This window comes from Anabrus simplex, chromosome 1, assembly GCF_040414725.1.
Source record: "Anabrus simplex isolate iqAnaSimp1 chromosome 1, ASM4041472v1, whole genome shotgun sequence".
Classification (NCBI taxonomy): Eukaryota; Metazoa; Arthropoda; class Insecta; order Orthoptera; family Tettigoniidae; genus Anabrus; species Anabrus simplex.
The window spans coordinates 398,145,792-398,173,162 of NC_090265.1; the positions used below are offsets into that span (position 1 = coordinate 398,145,792).

The 27,371-nt window shown below is 36.6% G+C and overlaps 1 protein-coding gene across 3 annotated transcripts in view; it reads left to right on the forward strand.

Annotated features, from left to right (window-relative positions):
- Positions 1 to 27,371, forward strand: part of LOC136856844 (ubiquitin carboxyl-terminal hydrolase 2) — a 434,922-nt gene that overhangs the window by 295,829 nt on the left and 111,722 nt on the right. For all 3 annotated transcript variants that reach the window (XM_067135022.2, XM_067135020.2, XM_067135019.2), the window contains exons 4-5: positions 14,488 to 14,592; positions 16,372 to 16,498. In XM_067135022.2, the coding sequence (XP_066991123.1) occupies positions 14,488 to 14,592; positions 16,372 to 16,498 (232 nt within the window). The remainder of the gene's footprint in view (positions 1 to 14,487; positions 14,593 to 16,371; positions 16,499 to 27,371) is intronic.

Sequence of the window (27,371 nt, forward strand, 5' to 3'; positions counted from 1 at the left end):
GAGCATCAGTCATTTCAGTCCAAGACCATTGATAGGCCGTAGGACTATATGTGTCACAGGGAGTGTGGGGAAATTATTTAATGAAAATACTACAGGAAAGAGGTGAGTGGGAAAGTGAGGGTTATATTTATATCTTAAGAATATTCAGAAGGATGTGAAAAAAAAACACCCCTTTTGTAATATTGTACAGAATGAACCAGCATATAATTAATGTGATATTTCACTCCTAGACCTGACTGTCTAGCTCCAAATTTAAAATTGTATTAATTCATTCGAGAAGGATCTTCCTGAAATTGCTCAGGAAATAAATTTACAATTCTCTCACACCCTCTTGACATGAAAACTCGTATCATTATGCCCAAATGATGTGCACTATGTACATTAGAATATATTTTAAATGAGAATAATTTAAGACAAGACACTGCAGGTACAATCTAAAGATTAGTAAACCAATAGCAGTTCTGTTTCCTGTCACGGATGGATAAGCTGTCATAATTTCTGAAATCCTCGTTTATCTGATGCAATGTTGTATGTATGTTGAATATTTGGCCCGAAGGCTAGTTTGGTCCTCAACAGCTCTACCATCAGCTGTTATAGATGGCCTAGGTGTCACTAAAGTGGCATATGAGGGAATGAGAAGTGAGGTGGTTTCCTATTGCTTTCCTCACTGAGCCAGTCTGCTAAGCTCACTGAAATCCAAGCACCAACTAGCCCTATGAGTGACTTTTTCACATCCTTCATCACAGGGACTGGCTACATAAGCATTGCTCATACCTCAGTCACTTTCAAATTATCAAAGCCAAGGATGATACTGAGACAGGTCAGTGAAAGTAATAAACTTGCTCTAGTCCACAACTTATTGTATCTAGAGCACTGTAAACACGAGGTCTTACCAGAAAGGGCGAAGTCATGATGTACTAGACTATTAAGACATTCTGTGTCCTTTCAAACATTGGAGTATCTCTTGGTGACTATGCCAGTGATCTTTACTTGTTGCTTGTAGAGATTTTTCAGGCCAGTCTCGGAAGCAAGCAATTGATGTGTTTTGATTAGAGCCACAACTGCTATTTTTCCAGTTCTAGCTTTTTCTTATTCCACTGTCGCCACACTTACTCAAGTTATTACAGTCGTGGTTAGCAAATTCAAAATTTGTAAACCACTCTTTCAAAGTTGCAAGTACAGACATTTCATACTTACCTATGCTATTAGTTACATGAACTCACATTATTTACTGTAACTATGCTATTTATTGTTCAAGATATTTCTCTTAATGAAATATCAATTAAACAAATTTATAAATTGAGAAACTAATATAAATATTTACTCAATCCGCTTGCATTTTTCTTAAAATTCCAGTTTTAAGAAATTTATTGAACAAATTAACAACTTTTCTAGGGAAAAATGAAGAAAACATATGTACAGTTTGCTCACCTAAAGTATTTGTTTCAAAACCTTGAACGACAGTTTCCGTTGAACTAATAAGAACAGTACTGAAAGTAACACACACTTGCCTTACATAGGAATAAATAACCATAGGTATTGCCAACATATGTGCACGCACAAATACACGATGACCATGTCAGTAGCCGCTAAAATGAAATTTACACAGTGCCTTACCTTCAACTTCAAGGCTACTTTACAAACACATATATAAATAAGGAAGGGAAGTCCACTGCACCATATATGATTACCAGTACACGCAGTAATGTAATGCTGCTGTTCATAAATACACAAAATAAATCCCAGAAAAGTTAGCAGTTTTGATATTTTGTGCTTGTGTTGTGGTAGGTAAAGGTAACTGTGTCGCCAACTTTGCATTAACAAAACAGAGCAAAATTCCCAGATTGTTCCATTACAAATTGAGAAAGGTTTATTTATTTTGCGAATACTGGTTAAAACAAAGTCACTAGGGGTCTATTTTAATACCAGAGAAAGAAGAATATCTTATTTAAAGATATAATAATCATCAGATACAGTGACAAAATCGCTTTGATTACACTGGGTGTTGTCTACATCGCCCCTGCCATATGCTGTTTCTTTTTTTTTTTTTTTTTTCCTATTTGCTTTACGATGCACCGACATAGATATGTCTTACGGCGACGATGGGATAGGAAAGGCCTAGGAATTGGAAGGAAGCGGCCGTGGCCTTAAGTAAGGTACAGCCCCGGCATTTGCCTGGTGTGAAAATGGGAAACGACGGAAAACCATCTTCAGGGCTGCCGACAGTGGGGCTCGAACCCACAATCTCCCGATTACTGGATACTGGCCGCACTTAAGCGACTGCAGCTATCGAGCTCGGTGCCATATGCTGTACTCTATAGTCAGAGCCATGCACGGATATGGATATCCGCCACGAAGTTAGTGTCTTGGTGGATACAAACTGTATGGCAGTGTGGATAATTTTACTGATAATTTCTAAAGAATGATGTTTATTGATTTTCACTCAGGTATACTCTTAAGTTTGCTTGTGGTTAGGCGACCCTTGACATTGGTATAGGAGAATGGTGATATTACAGAGCCTTGAGGTAATAAAGCCGTAAATTTGACCTAAGCCTAACTGGTTCCTGCTCACAGTTACTGGAAGGAAGGAACAAAGGTCAATACGTTGGTAGTTGTCGCAAGAGAAAACCTCTCATAAACCTGTGACTGTAGGGGTTCTGGTGCCAGTTGTCAGGCTTATTGTATTATGTTAACAGATCTATCCGTTTCAGTATCTTGGGTGTAATATACTGGAGGTAAATATTTATAATATCCACGGATAACCATTTACGGATGCAGATAACCCTTCGCGGATGCAGGTACAGGTGAAGGAAGTGCGGATACGGATATTATTTTGTATACCCGCGCAGGGCTCTACCTATAGTCACCTAGTGGTTGAAATATAAAGCAGTCTTGATGTGCTTGTTAGATGCTGCACTCTAGTGGATGTAATTGAAGTGCTGAGTCACGCGGCCACTGGCACGCTATCAGCCCTTAACAACACACATACAAAACCCACAAATCCAAGCCAAACAGTGTTTTGTACAGTGTCTTATGTTCGTAAGCATTGCCTGTGAGATATGGCTCACACACTCAGACAAGCACCACCAGAGCGCATGTCAGTTTGTGCGCTCGTTCAAATGAAGGCAGAATAAGATATACATACTCTTGAAATTTAAATGTAGCCTAATATAAACAGTTTTTGAGAGGAAAAGAACCTCATATTGTTACATTATTACACTAGTGGTGCATTGGCATACCAGCACTACCTCATGAGCCAGTGTTCTTTGCCAAGTCCTGAGCCAGCAGTAGAGAGGGTGTGTCCTTGTGAATCATTAATAATCACTGCAAAGCAGATGATAACCTGGAACTGAATGCACTTGAACAGGAAAGCATGGGAATTTCCTTTTGCCACAGTTTGTGAGAATATCAGTCTCACTAATGTACATTAGTCATGGAGGCGAGTGCTGTACCACAAATTTGGCATATGTGGGTACCTTAGGGCCATAATAGGTGCTGTAACCTTTCTGAGCTGGAAGGTAAACAGGATAATCAACCATTCCAATAGGTAATCTGGGGTTGTACAATTATTCAAGCAGTAAAATAGTGGTTAGTGAGAGAGCATAGAGAATATATGTGAACTTTTCTAGCAGAGTTAAGCCCACAATCCACTCTTGTCAAATCTTAACACATATTGCGAATACCTCATCCTCACTATCTTACATAATCCGACTTACTGGACATCATCATCACCTACTCCTTTCTTAGTACATTCTCCATGTTATTAAAAAAAATTACGTATAATGTAGAAAGTTAAAGATCAATAACATTTATTGTTGACTATTTAAGGCAAACCTTTTAAAAATGAATGCAATTGTATAATTTGTTGTGCAGTAAGAAAAGAAAAAAGAAAATGTCTGTGTCTATTGTTGTGTACAAATTTTCAATATGACCAACATTAATAGAAATATTTGAGTTGGTGGTACACAATTTTTAATCACTAGATGTCATGCCAAAAGCCTGAATTCAATTCCAAACCTCTCTGCAGTGCCCATATGGAGTGAGGGCATATGATGCTGTTGATGGTGATTCGTCCATTGGATGGGGATGTTAAGATTGAGCATACCCCTTGGTGCTATTTGACAGGAGTAGGCTATGTGCTGGCACTGGTCTTCACCCTCTCCCTTTCTACTTTATATATCACATCATTTATTTCAACTCATTAAGTCCTCTGATGAGGTTAACATCAGGAAAGCCATCTGGTTGTAAAAACTTGTTACAAAGATTCATCTCGCTTCATAACTGATCCCAGAGAAATGGGATGAGGGTTATACATACATACATACATACATACATACATACATACATTTGAGAATTTATTTTTAGACTTCAGTTTAAACTTTCACTCCACTTTAGAGTACTAAATAATGTAAAGTGCAATTTCCAGCTTGCTTTCCATCTGTTTAAACAGTGTTGCAAAAATGTTGGTTAATTTTGGTTTGAAAGTAGTAGTTTAAAATTCTTCAGCTGTTGTAATTAGTACCTAAGCAAGTCTTTGCCCACGATCTAATTTATTTGGAATTCTAGACTCTTCGACAGTAGTTAATTTTCTGTATTGTAATTTTTATGTATATAAATTTTCTGGTTCTGGACTTTCCCAATACAATTTAAGTATATGTGTTGTAATTTTTAAATTTGTTTCTGTCCTCTTGCTTTTAACATTTTGATGCCATTTTTTTCTCTCTTACTTTCAGACCTTATTTTATATTTTTTGCAGAGGAATCTTATCAGCTTTTTAAAAATGTTATTGTTTTACTTTTTTAGTGCGAAGCTCATTTTTGTTTTTATGTAACGGCTTTCTTGTGGCATTAACCAGCATTGCTCTCACAGTATCAGTTGTTTGTACATCTATCATTATAAGTCTGTAATACTAAGTAATTCCAACCTAGGTGGTGACTGACAAGAGTGCTTTTACCTTCTGTTATCTTTTCTTAGCAGAAAATATTTCTCATAGAGAATGAATACAATTTTTAATCACTAGATTGCATGCGTAAAGCCTTGATTAAATTCCAAACCTTTCTGCAGCGCTCGCATGGAGTGAGTGCATATGACTCTGTTGATGGTGATTCATCTGTCATAAAATATGGGAAAGTAAAGCTTTGAGCAAACCTCTTCGTGTTATTAGACATCTGTAGGCTATGTGCCAACACTGCATTTCACCCTCTCTTTACCTCTGTTATCATCATTGTCATCATCATCATCTCCATCATCATCCATCATTCTGACGCGCAGGTTGCTTATGGGTGTGAATCATTAATGTGTGAGCTGAACATGTCCTCGGACACACTAAAAGCCATACAATAAATAAATAAATACAATTGAATACTTTATTTTAACCTTTTTTGAAACATTTTAATTGATACCGGTACATTATATAGTATATAGAAATACTGTTATTCAAAACAGGCAAATTCTTTCCTTAGTTTGGTACCTGATAAACTACCCAAGTACAGCATATTTTCTTTTTCTACTGGTCTTTAAAGATTTGAATTTCATAATAAGACAGATGTCTCAGTGCAGGATTTCTTCTATGTTTCTGAATTTTTCTGTTGTATACTTACGGACTCATCAGGAATAACTGTTTCATCACATTTGCACTACTGAAACTTGTATGATATTTACCATCATCATTCAGCAGCATTGTATTTTCTGAAGTATTAGCAAAGCCATTATTTTAACCTTTTCACTTTAAAATAAGAAATACCTAGTTTATATAGATAATGGGTGTACTTTTAAATCATCAGAAGCATTATTGTCAGTCGTGCCAGTTGTTGCTGCTTCTGTGTGTTGTTATTTGTGAAACCCTAACTTCTCCTGATGCTATTCAGTAAGTAGTTTTGCCTGTGTCTGCAACATATCTGGATACAGTTGGTAACATATTGAGATACTGCATTGTACTCTCATGATTAGGTTGCAGTTGTTTTCAACTAGGGTGTGGCTACCAAATAGTGCCTTTTATGCTTCCTCACTCAGTCATGACCAAACGTCATTATTCACCTTCATTATTGGATACTTTTGTTGCATTGTATAATGTTGCAACAAGGTTTCACAGAATTGCAGAGTTATATGGGTAAACCGAAGTAGCATGTGACGATCTGGATGCTGTGCTCCTAGTAATAACATTATCAAGGAATATATAATACTTTAAAATAATTAATGATCTTCTCTTCTATTTTACATTAGGTACTCTTTTATTGTAATATGCAGTCAAATTTATGTAACTAAACAGTAATTATAATTCTCCCTTATAAAATATTATCTCTTAATTTTTCTTTAGTGCTAATTTGTAAAGATCTGATAACTTGGTGGTTATATCCCTAGTCTGTCATGGTTGATATAGATGACAATTTGAAATGAGTAGTCATGACCCTGTGGTTTGGATAATACACAAAACTGTATGTCCAGTGGCTAACAAACACAATTTTTAAAGTTATGTAAAGCTCCAAGCTTGGTTTTATTTTGGGTAGTAACTTGTACTGACATTAAGTCTGAAATTATACCCATAATTCTAGAAATCAACAAAGAATTTGACGGTTAACCCTATTGTAAACACCTAATCAAAACTTACATTTATTAAACAGTGAAAATGACGTAAAGAAAACAAAATAAGTAATTACAGTATTTTTGGTCATCTTCAATTTTATCATTCATTCAGCGCCGCATATTGGTACCTACTTGCTATTGGAATCACTAATACATCAATATTTGTAGTTTGTCTAGCAATCATATAGAATAGTGTCTTAAATTTTCTCTCTTAAATAGTTGCTTAGTTTAAAGAAACCTGATTAGAGTTATATAATATGCATACCGTAAAGTTCGTTGTAATTACCACTTTATCTAAAAGTTATAAATAAAATTTTTTTTTTTAAAGCAAAGCAACATACTTCAGATTATAGCTGTGTTTCTTTTGTATTTTATTCACAATTTAAATCTGACAGTACTATCGTAGTACCTACCTAAACTTTAATCAGTTACCTACTTTGTCCAGATAAACTGCACACATTTATTTGTTGATGGACAGATAGCACAAGGAACTTCCATAGTGAACTTCAGGTAGGTACACACTTATCGCTATGTTAAGTCATTTAATGTAACAGCATTCAACTTTTAAATTTGCAGCTATGCCTGATGCAGTGATACATTGTGATTGTGGTGTTTTCTTCTGGAACACCCCTTGGTTACAAATACATTTTCTCTTCAATGCAGCGTTGTAAGTCATTGAATCACATCCCACTCTAACATTTTCTGTAAAATGATTATTACTATCATGTTCTTGACTAACAAATAAGTTCAATTTAAAATCTACCAATACTCAGAAAATGTCAACTATGGCACTGTATATTAATTAATAAATATTAAAATTTGATAACATCTTTAAATGGATAAATATGCTTTATATTATAACTATATTTCATTAAAAATATTGATGTTGGTATCATTTGTCAAAATATTTACAGTATTTTCTTACTCCCATTCTGTATTTCATGTTAGTGTGTGATAATGTTTGACTGTAAAATCTCAAGTAATTACTAGTAGACATTAGTATTTAATTTGAATTTTATTCCATTCCTTAGAGAGGATAAATTAAGTCTGTACTGTACAGGGTACCAGTAGCAGATCATGCAGATTTGTTATTGCTCACATTCTCAGCTCATGTTATTCTTTCCATAATAATGTTTATCTGTTTTCTACTAAGGAGATATTAGTTTTCTTACTAAACTGAAGATAACCAATTTAAAAAAACTTTCTCAAATACATGCAACTTTTTTTTTTTTTTTTTTTTGTAGACATTGTTCTAAAATATTTATTGTATAGTATTTATTCTGCCGTTAATGAAGTTATTTTGTGCAGTACCGTATGTGTTTTTTTAATACTTCACTGAATTTCCCATCACTATCATTAAGAAGCATGCATTTTCTTCTGTAATTAAGTTTTGTTATGTTAATCAATGATGGAGACAATATAAAATCAGAATCAAAATAATTATCGATTTCAGAGTTGCATTATGAGAAAAGGTTGGTGCTAACAAAATCCTTTTTTCTAGTGAATGAAGACATATTAGAGTAGCAATTTAGCAGATTGTTAACTTCTCTGACCCACCTCCTACAACCAACACTAGTTTTCTCCTAAACCCAACAGTATTAAGTCTGAGAGACCTTGATGATCTTCCACAACCCTTCCCATTTCTTATCCTTGATGTTGATGAAATGGGGGACCCAATTTTGAGGTCAGAATTCAACAGAACTTTGGGAAACCTAAATAGGAATGAGGCACCTGGAATTGATGACGTACCTCAGAATTACTGGCTGCGTTAGTGGAAACTAGCATGGGGAGGTTATTCCATTTAGTGTGTGAGATGTATGATACAGGAGAAGTGCCATCCGATTTTAGATAGAATATTGTTATACCTGTTCCCAAGAAATCAGGTGCTGACCATTAGTTTAGTTTCTCATGATTGCAAAATTTTAACATGCATTATTTACAGAAGAATGGAAAGAAAAGTTGAAGTTGAGTTGGGAGGAGATCAGTTGGACTTCAGAAGAAATGTAGGAACATGTGAAGCAATCCCAACTTAACATCTGATCATAGAGGATCAAATTAAGAAAGACAAGCCTACATACATGGCATTCGTGGATCTAGAAAAGGCATTTGATAATATCAATTGAACCAAGCTATTAGAGATTCTGAAGGTGATCGGGACCAGATACCATGAAAGAAGAATAATCTACAATTTGTACAAAAATCAGTCTGCAGTGATTAAAATTTAAGGCTATGAAAAAGAAGTAGCAATACAGAAAGCAGTGAGGCAAGGCTGCAGTTTGTCCCCTCTCCTTTTCAGTGTTTATGTAGAATAGGCAATAAAGGAAATCAAAGAGGAATTTGAAAAAGGAATCACAATGCAAGGAGAGGAAGTCAGAACTCTTGAGATTTGCCGATGATATTGTTATTCTATCAGAGTCTGTAGAAAATCTGGAGAAATTTCTGAATGGTATGGAAGAGGAGTACAAGACAAAAATACATAAATCCAAAAGTAATGGACAGCAGTCAAATGAAGTCATGTGATACAGTAAATATTAGAAAATGAAGTCTTAAAGGAAATAGATGAATATTGGACTTGGCTAGTAGAATTTTAAGTAATGATGGCAGAAGTAAGGAAGATATCAAATGCAGACTAGCACAAGTGAGGAAGGCCTTTCTTAAGAAAAGAAATTTTGCTCACTTCGAACACTGATACAGGAATTATAAAGGCATGTTTGAAGACTTCCATCTGGAGCGTGGCATTCTATGGAAGTAAAACATGGGCAGTAAGTAGCACAGAAAGAAAGAGAATAGAAACTTTCAAAACGTGGTGTTACAGATGAATGTTAAAAGTGAGATGGGTAGATCGAATCACAAATGAAGATATACTGGATCGAATCACAAATGAAGATATACTGAATCATATCGGTGAGAGAAGAACGATTCGGCAAAATTTGACCAGAAGAAGAGACAGAATAATAGGGTACATCTTAGAACACCCAGGACTTTAGTTTTTGAAGGAAGTTTAGGCAGTAATAACAGCAGGGGTAGACCAAAGAGATTAGAGTACATGTAGGTTGTAGTTAGTTTCTTAGAAATGAAAAGGTTGGCATGGAGAGCTACATCAAACCAGTCTGTGGACTGATGAGCCAAACCCAAACAAACTACAACATGCTATTCCTATTTCACTTCTAGTTTTAATATTTATAACTACAGAATTTTGATATAAATCTCCTATTAAAACATCAATTTAAACAATCTGACCTGGAACCCACTATGCCAATTTACTCCAAAAATGCTATCATAGAAGTAAGTAATATACATAAATGTCTTGTATTATTACCATTTCCCTTTATCTGGATGCAGCTGAGTCAGGTTATCTTCATTTTGTTCTATATCTTTACTATATTCCATTCTAGACCCCATTGCTTTTATGCTGATTGTACAGTAATATGAACATGAGGTTGTTTTTTCCTTTCTTTTGTAATTCCCTAGATTTTTTAAGGCATTCGCGCATGTAGTAATTCCATAATATTGGTCTATTCCCTCCCCCCCCCCTCCCCCCGTATTTGTCCATTTGATCTCTTAACTTTTTCTATTCCTTCTGTCTCAGGTCTCGGCTATGTAATATTCCATTCCTGGCTCAGTCCAATGGTATTTGAAGGGGATCAAATAAGTCTCTCCTTTGAACTCCTATAGAAGAATATCTCTGCAATGTGAGCATATCTGAAAATTACAATTTTCGGGGGGACATATTCATAAAATGAATCGGGTTGTCATCATCATCATCATCATCATTACGTTCTTTATTTCTTTAGTAAGCATCCATGGCTCAGACAGCAGCGCGTCGGTCTCTCACCGCTGGATACTGTGGTTCAAATCCCGGTCACTCCATGTGAGATTTGTGCTGGACAAAGCGGAGGCGGGACAGGTTTTTCTCTGGGTATTCCGGTTTTCCCTGTCATTTTTAATTCCTGCAACACTCTTCATTATCATTTCATAGCGTTTATCAGTCATTAATACATCACTTTGGGAGTGGCGACCCCATTGTACTAATAGCCTATATATGGTTCATTCATTACATCCCTGACCTGGTCAAAGACTGGAAAACAGGTTGTAGGTTTTCATTTTCATTTCTTTAGTATTCATTGTTACTTCATATTTGTATTCCATTGTAGATTAACATAATGTATGATAGGAAACAAAACCAAGTTGTAATCCTTTGGATTATTTCATATCCATTTTTCAAATTTGCGTTAATGGTAATGTTATTGGTTTAATGTCTTGCTAACTATATTTTTATGATTTTTGGAGATGCCAAGATGACAGAGTTTTGTCCTACAGGAGTTCATTTACATGCCAATAAATGTATCTATATGAGGCTGGCCAACTGCCAATTTGAGCCAAGCTACTCAGCCCAGAAAATTCCGGATTAATTCACATCCTAAGTACTTCAATTTCTCCACAAATGCAATATGTTTTTCTCCTGTTCTTATTTCTCCTTTTCCTTCTCTCTTTCCTCTTGTCATCATAATTGCTTTTCATTTCATCAGACTGATTTTCATTGCCCCTTGTTCATCTGTTCAATCTTGCCATTTAATGCATCAATCTGGTCAGTTGACCTCGTCCTCATTCTGTTCTTAAATTACAATATCAACAAATAGTATTGTGTTCATTCATGTGCAGGAACTGAAAAAAGGAATGAGTGCATGGTATTGTATAACATCCTGACTCGTACACTTTTCTCAGAAACAACTGAACCCATAGATATGTTTGTTGTGTGTATGCACAGGTTATCTACATGGGAGGTGAATTATGTTATATTTTGATAGTAATTAAAATTAATTTTCAGCCAGGAGTTTTACCATTTTTACATTAATCCACACTCTGTTATGAGCAGCAATTAAATCTGAGAGTGCTATTGATGTTCTCAAAACTATCTTGAAACTTGCTTTTATGTAAGATGTCATTCCTTTCATAATAATTAAAACCTGGATATTTAGGCACTCAAAGTTATTCAAATAGGCAGGCAAAAAGGCAGACAAACTATGTAAAAGAAGCACTTCAGCTTTAAAAAAAAGACATTGTTTCGTTGAACTGAATAACCATATTCTTACACTGAACTATTACTGTTGTTTAGTGCTGTCCAATAGAATAAATATACAAGTGCTGCAGTACATAGAGTTTCTAGTTATGCTCCCTATGTTTTCTGATAACATTCCTAGACTTCAGCTTTCATAACAGTTCTTTCATACACCAACCCAACAAAGAAGGAAAGAAAACTGTATTTTGTGTAACATCCAGGATTTAGTATTAATCAGTGACCACATCACCTTGTTTTGATTCTTACTACCTTATTTATAGGATTTCATTTTTATAATTTCCTCACCTTGTTCACATTTCTCTACCTCTTCCAGGTGTTTCTAGTGTTTGTGGGATGTATATTTGAAATGAATTCCTTGTTCTTTTCTGCTACTGAATATTCATTATAGTGTTTCTACTCACATTTCTGGCTTTTAGTCCTCAGCTGTATAACAGCCCTTACGTATACTTCCATGTCCTTTCTCCTCTTAGAGTATTTTAGCCCAAGGATGTCTATGTAACGTTCATCAAGGCGAGATCAGATACAGGTCACCCTCTTCTCTCAGCTCCTTCATATTTTGAGGTACTGTATTTTGGGGACAATGACCTATATATGTAACCTTATTTGTTAGGCCTTTTTAAACAGCCACCATCATCAGCACTGTATTTTTTGCAACTTACATTATAGGCTATTATTATGATTTGTTTGTTACCTTATGGACTGTGTATATTGGACGAAGAAAGCTTTTCTGATTTTTGCCAGTCAGTTGCAAATTATAAATTGTTGCAAATTATAAATTATTTTTGTAATGGATATTCATTTCTGTCTTTGGTTAAAACAGCAGGATTATTAGCCTCTCTTATTAGTGGTGGTGATGATTATTATTTTAAGGGGAAGTCCCTGATATTGAAACTCAACTTTGTAGTCTTTGTGTGTGTGACCATTTTAGAGAAAGTTATTCCTTTTAGGACCTGCTTAATAAATAGAATTTGTTGGGTGCAGTAGCTTGGAGTGAGCTCAGCTGTTGTTGTGAAGGACCAAATATCTGTTAAATTTTTGTTGAGGATTGGAAGGTGAATGTTTGCAGTTTTAGCATTTTTGATTGTTTTATAGCAAATTCGTTTATACATTTTCTTAAATTTTCTGTGGTTTCCCATTTTTACACCAAATGCTGTACCTTAATTAAGGCTGCTTCTTTCCCAGTCCTAGCCCTTTCCTATCCCATCGTCACCATAAGACCTATCTGTGTCGGTGCGACGTAAAGCAAATAGCAAATACATTTCTTTTTCATAGAACACCATTCTTTGATCATTCACTCATATGTTCTTGTTAGGAATTCATTGTTGTGGTTAAGATGTATCCTTAAATTTTTCCTCTCAAGCAGAATGTTCCATTCATTATTAGCATCAAAATTCTGAACATCCATCTTTCGGATTTTGTATCATTCTTAGATAACTTGCATAGTCAACAGTAATTAATTCAAAATGGAAGATCATAAACACCTATAAGGAATTGCTGTAAGTCACTCTTTCAGCTACCGCTATGTTTAATCGTGTGAGGTCTGTTGTGAATCACCGATGAAACAGTCGTAGGTTTTCAGATTTTCCGGTTCATGTAATTATTACTTTTGCATTTTATTGAGATTCAGTCTTCATAAATGAAGTAAAAATGATTAAAATCAAGGTATTGAGAAACATCAACACAGGAAGGAATTAGAAGTAGTCCCTAATTTCACATTGTTGAAGCAATCACAGTTATATAACGGTAGCTTAAACTAGTTTAACATAACTTGGGATAAATACTTGAATTTTCTTTGTTTAACTAGAGTGATTATTTGTTTAACTTTTAAGATGAAAATAATAATGTTGACACTTTGTAATTCATTTTGATTAAATAAAATATTATGAACCTCCAGCATTATATATTTTCTCTGTGTATGGTACAAAGCATGCTGTTCTTGCCTCTTGTGAAAAAATTACATTTTCCTTAATACATGGTGTTCTGAGTATCAAAAATGCATAAAATATGTTCTTTATTTGTCAAGTTATATATTCCTTTTAAAAAGTGTTTTCTATAAATATAAATTCTATAAAAAGTCAATGGCAATAAATAAATAAATAAATAAATAAATAAATAAATAAATAAATAAATAAATAAATTAAATAAATACTGTATATTTTTAAGAGTTCATTTAGGAAATACTGTAGATGAGTGTAAATATTTCTTTTTATTAAAGAAAGGGATTATTTTGTTTCTAGTTGCAGTAGTTCTACTTTCCCTCAGCTAATTCTGCTTAAATGATTTTTTTTTTTTTTAACTGTCTGTTTATTAATTTTGTTTCCATCATACCTAATGCTGAATATCCAAGCTTAGGATGTTTGTAAGTTATGGAGTTCTTCCTAGATATACAATATATCCATACATTCTGCCTTAACTGCTAATATCTGTCTTTCAAATTACTATCACCTAAAAATTACTCATTGTTGTAACATTTTTATAAAATTATAGATCATGAATTTAGGTTCCATAAGTACAATACAATAACTTATGTTACAATTATATCATTTGTTTCTTCAAGTAGCCTCATAAAAGCGTGAAGTGTTCAGTTGATTTAAATTAATATTGATACCTGTTCTAGTATACTCCATTCAAGTTCATCTTTAGCCATAAATCTGCTAGGTTGCATGTTATGGACCTCTGTTCTAGAGCTGTATTCCCCATCAGACTGTGATACATGCTGGTTAATGTCATGATTTTATTTTCTTAAAGTAATTTTTTATTTAACTCTCATCTTGCTGATAGTTCTCTTGATATAGTTGAGCTTATGAGAGAGGTGTGTCTTCCAGGAATCAAGTATTCTCAACGCATCACCTCGCATCTCGAGACTGAACACACGATGCTGCAGCAACGAACGTGCTGGTTTAACTGGACTTCGCAACATTGGCAACACAGTAAGCATTACATATCACATTCCTTCCTTGTTACAAGGGCAGTCTGAAAGTAATCCCATTTATTTTGAAAATGTGGTACATAGGAAATATTAAAACATAATATTTATGTTAGACAAACTTTTTTTCTGTGACCTGCAGTACTTCTCTGTTCTTACAGTAACCATTCCTGAAAATTTTGGAGTCTCTCTTCAGATTAAAATGATCGATCCATGTTTCATAATGCTTTTACCTTCTAGCAGAAGTTTGAGGACAGAAGAGACACAGTTGGGGCAGGCAGGTATGAGTTCTGATTGACAGTTGTTACTGACATGTTGTATTTGAGCATAACTATGCACTGTGATGTGCCATAAGTGTCCTTATCCTCCTAAGTATGTATCTAATTATTTATTATTTGCTCATGTGAATCACAGCAGACACTTTCAATTTAGAATACTGCATAAGGGTTACCAGGTATCCTGTATTTCCTGGGTTCTTGCATATTTCTCCTGTATTTTCTCGAGTCTCCCACTCACATATTTTGGAGTGTTTCTCCTGTATTTTAGTTTTCTTTGCCTTTCATGAGGTCGGACGGTCTTGTCAAACGGTGTCTCACAGGCATGTATGATATTAAAAAAAAAAAAAAAAAAAGAGTTTGTTTCAGAGTCCCAATTATCCTACCAGCATTTGTCAGTATAAATATATTTCACCCTGTATGTGAAATTTTATAGTATTCTTGATACACTATACTAATCTATTGTAATGCTCAAGAATTATATTAAAAATTTTGTTTGATTTGCTAGTATCAGTAATCAGTACTGTAGCAAAATATACTTGTTATCCTTCAGTATAGTATTGTCAAGTAAAATTTTATCCCATACATAGCCCTGGTTTTCTATTTCAAAAAATGTAAGTCTGTAAATGAGTTACGGGACACTTATGTTTGAGAATTATGTCATAATCCTGTCCTCATTGATGCCATTATCCGGAATACAATGTACTGATGACTGTATTATAAACACTAAGCATGTGGACTGCGCTGCTTGAGTTCTGTAGCTGTGAGCTTGCTTTTGGGAAATGTTTGGTTCGAACCCCACGATTGGCAGCTCTGAAGATGGTCTTCCATGGTTTCCCATTTTCACATCAGCAAAAACGTTGGGGCTGTACTATAATTAAAGTCAAGGCTGCTTCTTTCTCATTCTAGCATTTTCCATCCTTTCAGTGTCAGAAACCTTCCATGTGTTGGTGCAACCTTAAACTACTAAGGGAAGAAAAACCCCACCACAAACCAAACCTTTCATGTAATTTATATTCTCTCATTTCATGATTGGGTGTCTGAAAGACATTCTCTACTTACTGGGATAGCCTAGTGACATCATCATTGACATCTCAGCTATGTGGGCATGGGTATGAATTAAATAATTCTACAGAAATAATGTATGTAGAGCTTCACGGTTTGCTTTGGAAGGAATGTACATGGACTGGAGAAGATTATGCTAAATAGTTGCAAAACATGTAGACTAAAAGAGTATTTATTGTATTGGAAGGACAGACTTGTCATTAGAAGTTAACAGAGAGGATGAAGAATCCAAAAAGTTGTTATACTTAAATTTTGATTTAAATCAGCAACTATTTTTCCAGTTGTGCCCAGACTTCAAAATGTAAGAACTCTTGAATGATTTTTATTTCAGATATGATTTTCTAATTGACAGCAGTTGGCAATAGTGCATATTATAGCCCATTTGAATGTTAGATTTCTTTCTGTTCTTTTATAATATATTAATTGATGTATAAATATTGCAGTGTTTCATGAACTCCGTTATTCAGTGCCTGAGCAATACCAAACCACTTCTGGAGTATGTCCTGGCTGATTCTTACCTAGCAGAGATTAATTCAACTGCCTCTGGTATGAAAGGTGCTCTATTTAAAGGTATGCTAAGTTTATGTTTACAGTTTGAAAAACAGAATTGATAGGACAAGTGGCTGAAATTTGAATACTTGATGCATTGCTCTGGCTTTCATTTGTTGAATGTAATTTTTCAAGTACTGAATCTTTTATTCAACACAGAACCAAGTGAGTAGGGAATACTGCAACACAGAACCAAGTGAGTAGGGAATACTGACTCTAATTGATATCAGTTTCCACCTTTACACTAGAGAAAATTATTCAAGTGGGAGATATCTTCTTTGCAGTATGGTGACATTTCATTTTTCTGACTGTATTCTTACTTTCAAAAACCTAAATTAATACTGCTCATTATCCTACATACTCATCTATATTAACAAAATTACCCTTTGATATATCAGCTGCTTTGATAAATCAAAGATAGAGAGCCAGCTTTATGTTCCCAAAGACTAAAAATTTGATCCTGTTCACAAGATAGTATGATTGTATGAAGATATGAAAATCTGTAGTCTTCCAAATTATACATGGTTCCTTTTCTTACATTTAACACACAGGTCACTGGATGGTTTCATTATCATCACATAACCTTCCAAGCAGCTGCCTCTGTGGATCAGCGGTAGAGTGTCGGCCTCCGGATCCCAAGATAGCGGGTTCAAACCCGGCAGAGGTAGTCGGATTTTTGAAGGGCGGAAAAAGTCCATTCGACACTCCATGTCGTACGATGTCGGCATGTAAAAGATCTCTGGTGACACATTCGGTGTTTACCCGACAAAATTCATCAAATCTCAGCCATAGACGCCCAAAAGAGTTTCGGTTTACTCGGTCTGCCACCTAGTGGGGGCCTAGAGTAAAACGGAACGTCGAAATTGACGAACAGACAGCCAGATGGCGTCAAATTGAAATGTCTGCACACGGTAGCTGAGGCCATACGATTATTATTATTTTACCTTCCAAGCATGCCAAAATGACTAATTGAATTAGCTTCTTCTACTGTTATCCATCTCCAATATGCTTTCCACCATTGACTTCTAGTTTATTCCTCTTCAATCCACATGTCACTCATTTGACCCAATCATCACTTTCTTGTTTATATTAATAACCTACTTGCTATTGGCCTATGTCATTTTTGTACTATCCATTTTCATTATATGCCAAAGCATTTGGTAGTGTTACCCTAATCTGCCCTTCATTTTCTTGTAGATAATGACGATGAGCCATCAGAAGTGGTTCAAAGACATTTTTTAATTTTCACTCCTCCTCTTGAAAGTCCCCCTTCATATCATGGAAGATGAACAGCAGCAAACTTCAGTTAAGTGCAAATGACAGTTTGATGCCCAAAGCTACATCAGTAATCAAAACTAGACCTTTAGCTGGATTAGAATTTTGAATATTCTGACACTGACAAACCAAGCTGAAAAAAAGACAAAATTATCCTGAGAATGAGTCAAATACAGTGTAAAACAATTTGAAAACGACAGGCTATACTCGTCTGGAAATGTCTTAAAACTAAAGAGTAGATTGGGGTTTGTACTCCACAAAGAACAATTAGCCTTCTTGCTCTCAGCTTATCTGCAGAGTCTACTCAAAGGAACACCAGCAATATTTGTGATTTTATACCAAAATAAATATTAAAATCCATGTAAAAAATTTAATGCATTTAAATGAATAAAACCTCACAAATATATATGGGCATTGGCTGTTGTAAATCTTATTAAATATGTACTGTATACAACTAAATATTTCAGAAGAAGATATCCCTTGGATGTACAGAATTATTACAAGTAATATGGAAAGGTGTAACATTTTGAAAATTTTATTTTGGAAAATAAAAAGTATATTTTCAAGAGTGGGAATAACACACACAGTTTTGTCTGATTTCTTGACTATTCAGTCTGAAAGCAAGAACATTTCATACTGAATAATTTGATATTATGATTTCTGTAGTGCAATTCCCTTGTGAATTATGTCTCTTCAAACTGCACATTTCACTTTCTGACTTAACACCCTAAGATCCTGTTGATACTCATTCGTGATGGTGCTGATTATTGTTCTAAGAGGAAGTACAACTGGTCAACCATCCTTTCCTAACACTAATCAGAGGAAACACAGAAGAGGTCTGAACCCTAAAAGAATAAGGATATTGGCAAAAGAAAGGGAAGGCTCATGAAAGGCGTGATAATGAGACTCCCTAGACCTTGCAAACCTAATTCTGTTGGAGTTGAAAGGGAACAAGCGTTTACCAAGAAAGGTCGGATAGGAAAGACGAAAGTGCATAGAATAGCACAAATAACTGGAAGCAATGCTACACTTGCCTAGAAGCCTCATAGTCTCCAACTCATGTTCCCATTGTCAGGGCTTCTGGGGAATTACCCCATTTAGTTGGCTCTTGCACTGGGCAGGGAATACCATGATGTATTCTACCATCCCTATCCACAGGAAGATATAATGATAAATGTCTTTTTTTGGCATAGTTAAGGCCTTAATCTCATGGTTGCATCATTATTTACACCATGCATGAAATTGTTTGAGTATTATAAGTGCTTATAGTTAGTTATTGATAATCAGATATTATCAGGAAAACAGAAGGTCGACCAGTTTCTTTTTTGCGGTGAAAATTGCTTTCATCCTTAAAGTTTCTCGTTTTTTGGCTTTCATTTCCGGAAGGAAATGTAAACCTGTTCTGTTCTGTATTAGTTGCCATGCTTCTGACATTGTTCTTTTTTTTTTTGCTAGGGGCTTTCTTGAGTGATAGTACGGTATCTATAAATGTGATGTTCTTCAGTCTGTCAAAACTAATTCAGGATAAATAAATGAGAAAATATCAGAAAAAGAAAACATTTAGTAACATATTATACCTGATAAATTGCATTCGGGAGATTTTGGGTTCGAACCCCACTGTGGCAGCCCTGAAGATGGTTTTCTGTGGTTTCCCATTTTCCCACCTTGATTAAGGCCACAGCCGCTTCCTTCCCAATCTTAGCGCTTTCCTATACCATTGTCACCATAAGTCTCTTATGTGTCAGTGCGACAAAGCCAATTGTAAATACCTGATAAAGATTTCACTCAAAACAGAATGGCATGTTACCGATCATCAAGCCAGCTGGTGTGATGCCAAGGATGCAGTATTGCACTCCTCCTTGGACTAGTGAGGAGAGGAAAAGCACAAGAGGAGTACTTAATATACACTTAAGAAAATGGAAATTGCAACACCATGAAGGCATTGGTCGTTTGTTGATTTTCAAGATATGGAACGATGCCATGTAGGTATGTAAACGATCAAAGTTTCAGACCCATTGGAATGTTGCTACAGGTCTCCCCATGTGATTGGTCGCGGAAGAATCAACTCCAGTATATGGACTCTGGTGTAGCGTAGTTGACTTGCAGTCTATGCAGTGAAGTGTTCCCCGTCAAACATGCCTCGACGACAGAGAAGAGCACGCTATCAACAACTGTCGCCGTTTGAGAGGGCTCGGATAATTGGGCTGTGTGAGGCTGGATTATCGCTAAGAACTGTCGCTGCGTGTTGGCCGACAGGCATCTACGGTACAACGTGTATGGCAGCAGTGGTCAAATGAAGGTACCCACACTCGTAGACTTGGCACAGGCCCAGCGCGATGGACAACTGTGGGAGAAGATCGCCACATCATTCGGATGGCCCGGATGGTACCCCATACAACAACAGCGCAAATTTGAGCAGCTGTGGCACCCCACGTTACACAACAAACAGTTGGTAATCGCCTGCGTGCAGCTGGCTTACAAACCCGTGTCCCTGCAGAAGGTGTTCCATTGACCCCACACAGCGACGTGTAAGGCTGGCCTGGTGTCGAGAAAGATCGGCGTGGGTCAACGAATGGCATAGGGTCGTCTTTAGTGATGAATCGCGCTTCTGTCTTGCCCGCAGTGATCGCCGGAATCGTGTGCGCCGACGTACCGGGGAGAGGGGCCGCCCAGATCTTATTGTCAAGAGGCACACTGGGACAACACCAAGCATTATGGTCTGGGAAGCTATTGGCTTTAATGTGAAATCACAATTAGTGCTTGTTGAGGGTACTATGACTGCTTGACAGTACGTTGATAGGGTACTCAATCCAATGGTTGTCCCTATGATGGCGAACATTACTAATGGGATGTTTCAACAGGACAATGCCCGGGTTCACACTGCACGCATCTCCAGAGAACCTCTCCACGACATCACAACCTTAGAATGGCCCGCCAGATCCCCGGACCTCAGTCCAATTGAGCATGTGTGGGACATGATGGGTCAACAACTGGCCAACCGTCCTCAGCCACCCACAACTCTGGAACAACTGACCCATGCAGTGCAGCAAGCATGGGCCACAATTCCTCAGGAAGCAATCCAGGGCCGTATTGACTCCATGCCTCGGCGGATTCATCAATGTATTGCAGCTCGTGGTGGGCACATCCTGTACTGATTGTTGTCCAAACTTGCGGTCAGAGGGACCTGAAAGTGTAATCATGGAATCACAACCGAACACTCGTCCTGCATGTTCAATTGCAGCATTGTAGCACCACTCCTTCTGGGTATTGCAATTTCCATTTTCTTCAGTGTAAGTTCAAACATTTCAACAGTTATTAAAAGAAGCACACAGAAATTTAACACGACACTCATATAGTTAGAAACACACTGTCTGACAATACTGTCCATTGTATTGTATCTGTTTGTATGCCTCGACTAACTCCTGCTGGATTCGACATAAAATTATTCTCAAACGTCATGATGGTTGAATATGGACCCTGGGTACAATTGTAGATTCGCATCTCATCATATGTTCATTTTAACCTATCCTTGGTCAACTTTCGTGAAATTCAATATTGATAATAGACATGAAAAGCATTTATGTACACCAATTTAAATGAAAATAATTATTACTTGGAAAAGTATTTAAATAATTATTTATTCATAAGGAATAATTAAATAAGAAAAAGTTAACATGTAGGAAGAAACGGTGAGAAATATGAAATTATCCTTTTCAGCACCCGAGATTGCGTAAGAATAGATAATTTCATGAATGTTAATGATTTCATATAAAGTATCTGTCTACTCCATGTATAGTTAACTACTGCTGCTAGAGCCACTACTTAATATATGATTAATTTAGATGATCCTAATTTTGGCTGAACATCCCCATATTATCTTTCAGATTCATCTGAAAAATCATTATGACAACTTTGATGTAGTTTAATGCCTTCTTTCCTTTCATAAATTCATTAAGATGTCCATTACTTAAATACGTCAGCTTTACAGGAATATGTACTGGAATAGGTTACTTGATTATATGGAAATACAAAATTATTTCTTCATTTGACATTTATCAAGATATGAATAACCTTCAATAAACAAGAATATCTGCCATGTTATTCAAATGAATGGTTGTGATGATGTGAAGCTTCCCCTTAAGTTATCCATCATATAATCCACCCATGGTATGTCGCCTTGAAGAAATACCAATACCAACAATATCAATAAATCAGCATAATCGCATACCTCTATCTTAACTCGCTTATTTGCTTATTTATTTTAACATTTCGAAAACTCTTACGTTTCTCTACTGCCGACAGTAAATGTGTGTACCAATTGACGACCTTACATATCTCAAATATAACCTTCATTACTCTTCAATATCACTGGCAACTTTCACTTCTTAACATTCTTCGAAGTCCTTAACACATAAGTACGACTTCAACTTCCAAATCACCACAGAAGAAATAAATACAGTCCAAAAATACAACAATAACAACATCCAAAAGCGCACAAAATCAGTCACGCACTTTTACTCTATTGTCTACAGTAATGAATTTCTCTAAATTTAAGCACTGATTTTTATATATTCACACTCATAGTATCATCAAAGATCTTTGTATGCCTCTATAAGCAATAAATCACATGTGGAGTGGCGACAGAATTGAACTAAGTCATTAAATAAATCTACTTCCATCAAAATTCCAACAATGTCCCTTGAAATACAGTTTGAAGAACAGTTAAATTTCCATTGATTATGCATTAACATCTTAACATCCATGAGGGTAAAGTAGTGGTAAATCACCTAACTGGCTGAGTGTGAATAATTGTGTTGTATAAGCGCTCCTACTGTATATTCCATGGGCACATTTATCAAATAGTAGAGGACACTTTTCATTTCACAATTCGGTCTAACATGCAAGTTTACTGGGTGGTCGTGCGGTTAGGGGCACACAGCTGTGAGCTTGCATCCGGAGATAGTGAGATCAGTCTGGTTCATCATCATCATCAACCTAAACCATCTCCAGTTTCCCGGGTGTGGTATATGAGCCTCCTCCATCTCATCCTGTCCTTGTACCATTCTTCCTCCACCAACTTGTCCCAATCATGACCTCTCAGCATTACATCGCTCTTAACTAAATCTATCCATTTCCTTCGTGGCCTTCCCACGGGTCGTCTTCCTTCTACCTTTCTGTCAAATTCCTTCCTTGCAGTTCTGTTTACTGGCATCCTCTTCATGTGACCAAACCACTTCAGTCTTGATATCTGAATCTTATTTAGGAGAGAATTGTCTATTCCTACTTCTTCTCTAATTTTCTCATTCCTAATCTTGTCTTTCCTGGTTTTCTGGATCATAGTGCGTAGGAATTTCATTTCAGCTGCCTGAAGTTTGGAATTATCTCTATTGGTTAGTGTTGTGGTTTCGAGACTGTATGTAAGAATTGGTGTATAATAGGACTTGTACAATGTCATTTTTGTTTTCATGGGTATTTGCTCATCCCACAGCAGGCGTCTTACCTGGTGGTAGAATTGTGTTGCCTTATTGATTCGATTGTTCACCTCATGTTTTGCTAGGTTGTCATTTGATACAACGCTACCCAAGTATTTGAAAACTGGCACGCTGTCCAGTTGAGCTTCATTTAACATGACTATTGGTTCTGCTCCTTCCCCATACACTTTCATCACCACCGTCTTGGTCTTGCTGATGTTTAAACCATATTTCTTAAACTCCTCATTCCAGCTTTGTATTCTCTCTCCCAATTCATCTTCTGAGTCACTCCAGATCGCAACATCATCTGCAAATGTGAAGGCTTTGATATCTCCATATTCTTTCCTTTTAATAGATTTCATTACTACATCCATTACAATAATAAATAGAAGTGGTGACAATGAGCTGCCCTGCTGCACTCCTCTCTTTGTTTCAAACCAGTCCGACAAACCACATCCTACTTGAATACAGCTTCTGTTCCCACTATACAACATTTTCACTTTGTCTATGAGGCTATCTCGCACTTGAAGTTCTTTCATGCATTGCCAAATTCTTTCCCTTGGTACACTATCGTATGCTTTCTCAATGTCCAAAAATATTAGGAATAAAGGCTTGTTCTTCTCCCAGTATTTTTCCATTAGCATCCTAATTGCAAATATAAGGTCTGTAGTTGACCTTCCTGGTCTGAAACCATACTGCTCTTCTTCCAAAATTGGTTCAACAATATCTCTGATTCTGGTCTCTATTATTTTTTCCAATATTTTCAGGACATGAGACAGTAGTGTGATACCACGGTAATTAGTACATTTTCGTCGGCTTCCTTTCTTGAACAGAGGTACAATGATGCCCATCTTCCAGTCCTCAGGAATAGTATTTTCCTCCCATATCTTGTTGAGCAGTCTATAGAGCCATTGGATTCCTGGAACTCCTGCTGCTTTCAGCATATCTGCACTTAGTTCATCTATGCCCACTGCCTTTCCTTTCTTCATGCTCTTGAGCGCATTTTCAACCTCAAGCCATGTAATTGGTGATTCAGTTGTGGTTCCTCGACTTGGCTCTCCTCTATCCATTGTTATGTTTTCTGTATCTCCATTCAGCAGCTTTTCGAAATAGATCTTGAGTTCTTGTTTAATTTCTCCCTCTTCTTGTGCCAGAGTTCCATCATCACGTTCTATTGCTTTTATGGTCTCTTGATCCCTTCGCTTGTTTTTCACTACTCTGTATAGCAATTTCATATTTCCTCTACTGTCCTCTTCCAGTTTGTCTGCAAACTCATTCCATTTCTTCTCTTTTTCTTCCCTTACAATGTTCTTTACAGCAAATTTCTTGTTCCTGTATTCTCCTTGAAGTCTTTGTATTTCTTGTTCATTTCGTTCTTGTCCCTGTTTTTGTTTCTCCTTGTCCAGTGCCTTCTTTATTTGGTTTCTTTCTTTCACCGCTGTTTTCACTCTATCATTCCACCATGGTGTCTCCTTTCTTCTTTTGATAGAACTTGTAACTCCACATAGGTTTTTGGCTTCTCCCACAAAGGTGTCTTTGAAGGCCTTCCATTCTTCATTAACGCTGGTTACTTCACACTTCGGCAAACTCTGTTGAATCCTTAGTTTGTATTCTTCCTTTATTTGGACTCTTTTTCTTGCAACTTCCAAGTTTTAATCCTTGGTTTTTTCGTAATAAGTTTCTGCGTTTCATTTGTCTTATGTTTGAAGTCTACTACCAACAATCTGTGGTCACTGTCCATGCTTTCACTAGAGATGACCTTTACATCTGTGATGTACCTGCCACCATCTTTATTTGTGATTACGTAGTCAATCAATGTTCTATACTGGCCATCCCAACTGTACCTTGTTATTCTGTGACTGTCTCTTTTTTTGAAGAATGTATTTTTGATTATAAGATCATTTCTTCTGCACAGATCTAATAGTTGTTCTCCTTCTGGGTTCCTTTGTCCAGATCCATGTGGACCAATGATGTTCTCGTACCCAAGTCTGTCTACCCAACTTGCGCATTTAGATCTCCAATAATAATAATAATAATAACATTTTCCTCATTAACTGTATCTTCCAGGTCTTGCCGAAATTTCTCTTTGTCTTCCTCACTGCAGCCTGTCTGTGGGGCATACACTTGTATGATGGTGTACTTAGTGTTCTCCAGTTTCATGGACATTTTAATGATTCTATCACTTTTGCAGATAACTTCAGCTGTAGCATCAGTCCTTTCGTTAATTAAGAATCCAACACCATTTTTCGCTACCTTCTCCTGTCCACTCCAGTATAATTTATAACCTCCACGAAGTGTCTTACTTCCAATCCCTTTCCATTTGGTCTCACTTAATCCCAATATTGATATTTTTCTTCTATCCATCATGTCTAGGAGTTCTTCTAACTTTCCAGTTAATGATAGAATGTTCATAGTTCCAATTCGGTATTTGGGTCTCTTTTTTATTTGGGGTTTCCTTTCAGAACATTGTATATCATCAGCCTTACGGTCATCATACTTTACAATTGTCTGAGAGGACGTGTCAGTCCGGTCTATAATATTCTTTCCGAGGCTCTTTTTCTTATTGAAAGCAACTATACTCAATACTCTCCTGCTGACTTGCTAGGCCTAACGCATAAGAGGATTTTCTTTCAGGGTTTACTCCCTTAGCCTTTGAGGATGCCTTCCTCATCCTACAAGGCAGTAGGTTCCATCTGTACACCCCAGAAGGATGAGTTGCCTCTTCCGCCATCTCCGCCGTACCGAAGTCCATCTTCTCCGCTGTAGATGGCGTTGAGGTCTTCACCCTTAACCCAGGGCAAGGGACCTCCATATTTATGACCCCTGGAGAGAGGGTGTCCCAATATTTTAAAACCCGCAGGAATTGGGCTACCTGTTGGTCCGCGGGTTGTATTGGTTATTTCAACCAGCCCTACATACTGTAGGGGCCCCCTATTCGCCACCTGGGGACGCGCTCTGTAGGGGTCAGGTTCCCCTGGTTACTTATTGGAAGTTAACCCCACCCACAAGGAGTAAGTTTATTTGCAGAGTTTATGGAAAGAAGGTAATTACGTCTGGTTCCGGATAATAATTTCATCTGAATCTCTTGGGTGCACAAACATCTAGTTTGTGTTGGTTATTACAAATCTCCATTCTCCTGCAAATGCACTAAGTTGTTTGCCTCTCTCATTCCTTTCACCAAATTTATAGTGACATATAATGTCGCCTTCAGATCCTTTTCCTACTTTTGCATTAAAATCTTCCATGATTATTGCAAAATATTTCTTTGATAATTGTTTCAAAACACCTGTGGTTTGGGAGTAAAAATCTTCATCACTGTGGCCTGTCATTAGGGTATACACCTGGATAATGTTCTGCTTTTCCAGACCTAGCATTTATTTAAAGCAACAACACACTTTCCAAGCCAGGTACAAAATTGGTGATGCGCACACACTGCAGTTGTTTTGTATACTATAAATCCCACTCCAGACTGAAACTGTCCATCTGATATCCCTGATGTCTCTTGTGTTCATTGATGTCACAAGAACTTGACCCTGGCCACTGCATTTCACTAACTCCCATGATCATAATCTCCATTCTTTCCATTTCCTGGATTGCATTGTAGATTTTTCCAGCCTGTGCCATAGTTTTCACATTCCACGTGCTTATCTTTATACTAGTTTTCATTGATAATCTTCTTGTCATAACCTTACTCAAAACTTCCCTCTCCCCAGAGATCTAGTTGGGGAACATGAAACTCTGCAACATTTTGTTTTGAACACAGCCATGATGTGTTGGTAGAGAATATCAATTTGGATCTTAAATGCAGTAGTTTCTCATTGCTTTCTGCATTCTCATGCTGTTGACCAATGGCTCCTCCATCTTGGAGGCAATTTCTCACTCCTTGGGCAAGAGTGTGCCCAATCTTCCACCTACTCTCCACCCTCTACAAGAAGCTGTTGGCATCTGATGAAAGATCATCTCTTTATCCTGGGAGATATTCAATTTCTCTGGCCATCATATACCTTTTACTCTTATTAATCCGAGCACTGGGTTGTTACTTCCACCACCTACACTGTTCCTAAGTCCATCTTCTCCACTGCGGATGTCATTGAGGACTTCACACATTACCCTGTGCATGGGCCCTCCATATTTGTTCCCTGGAGAGA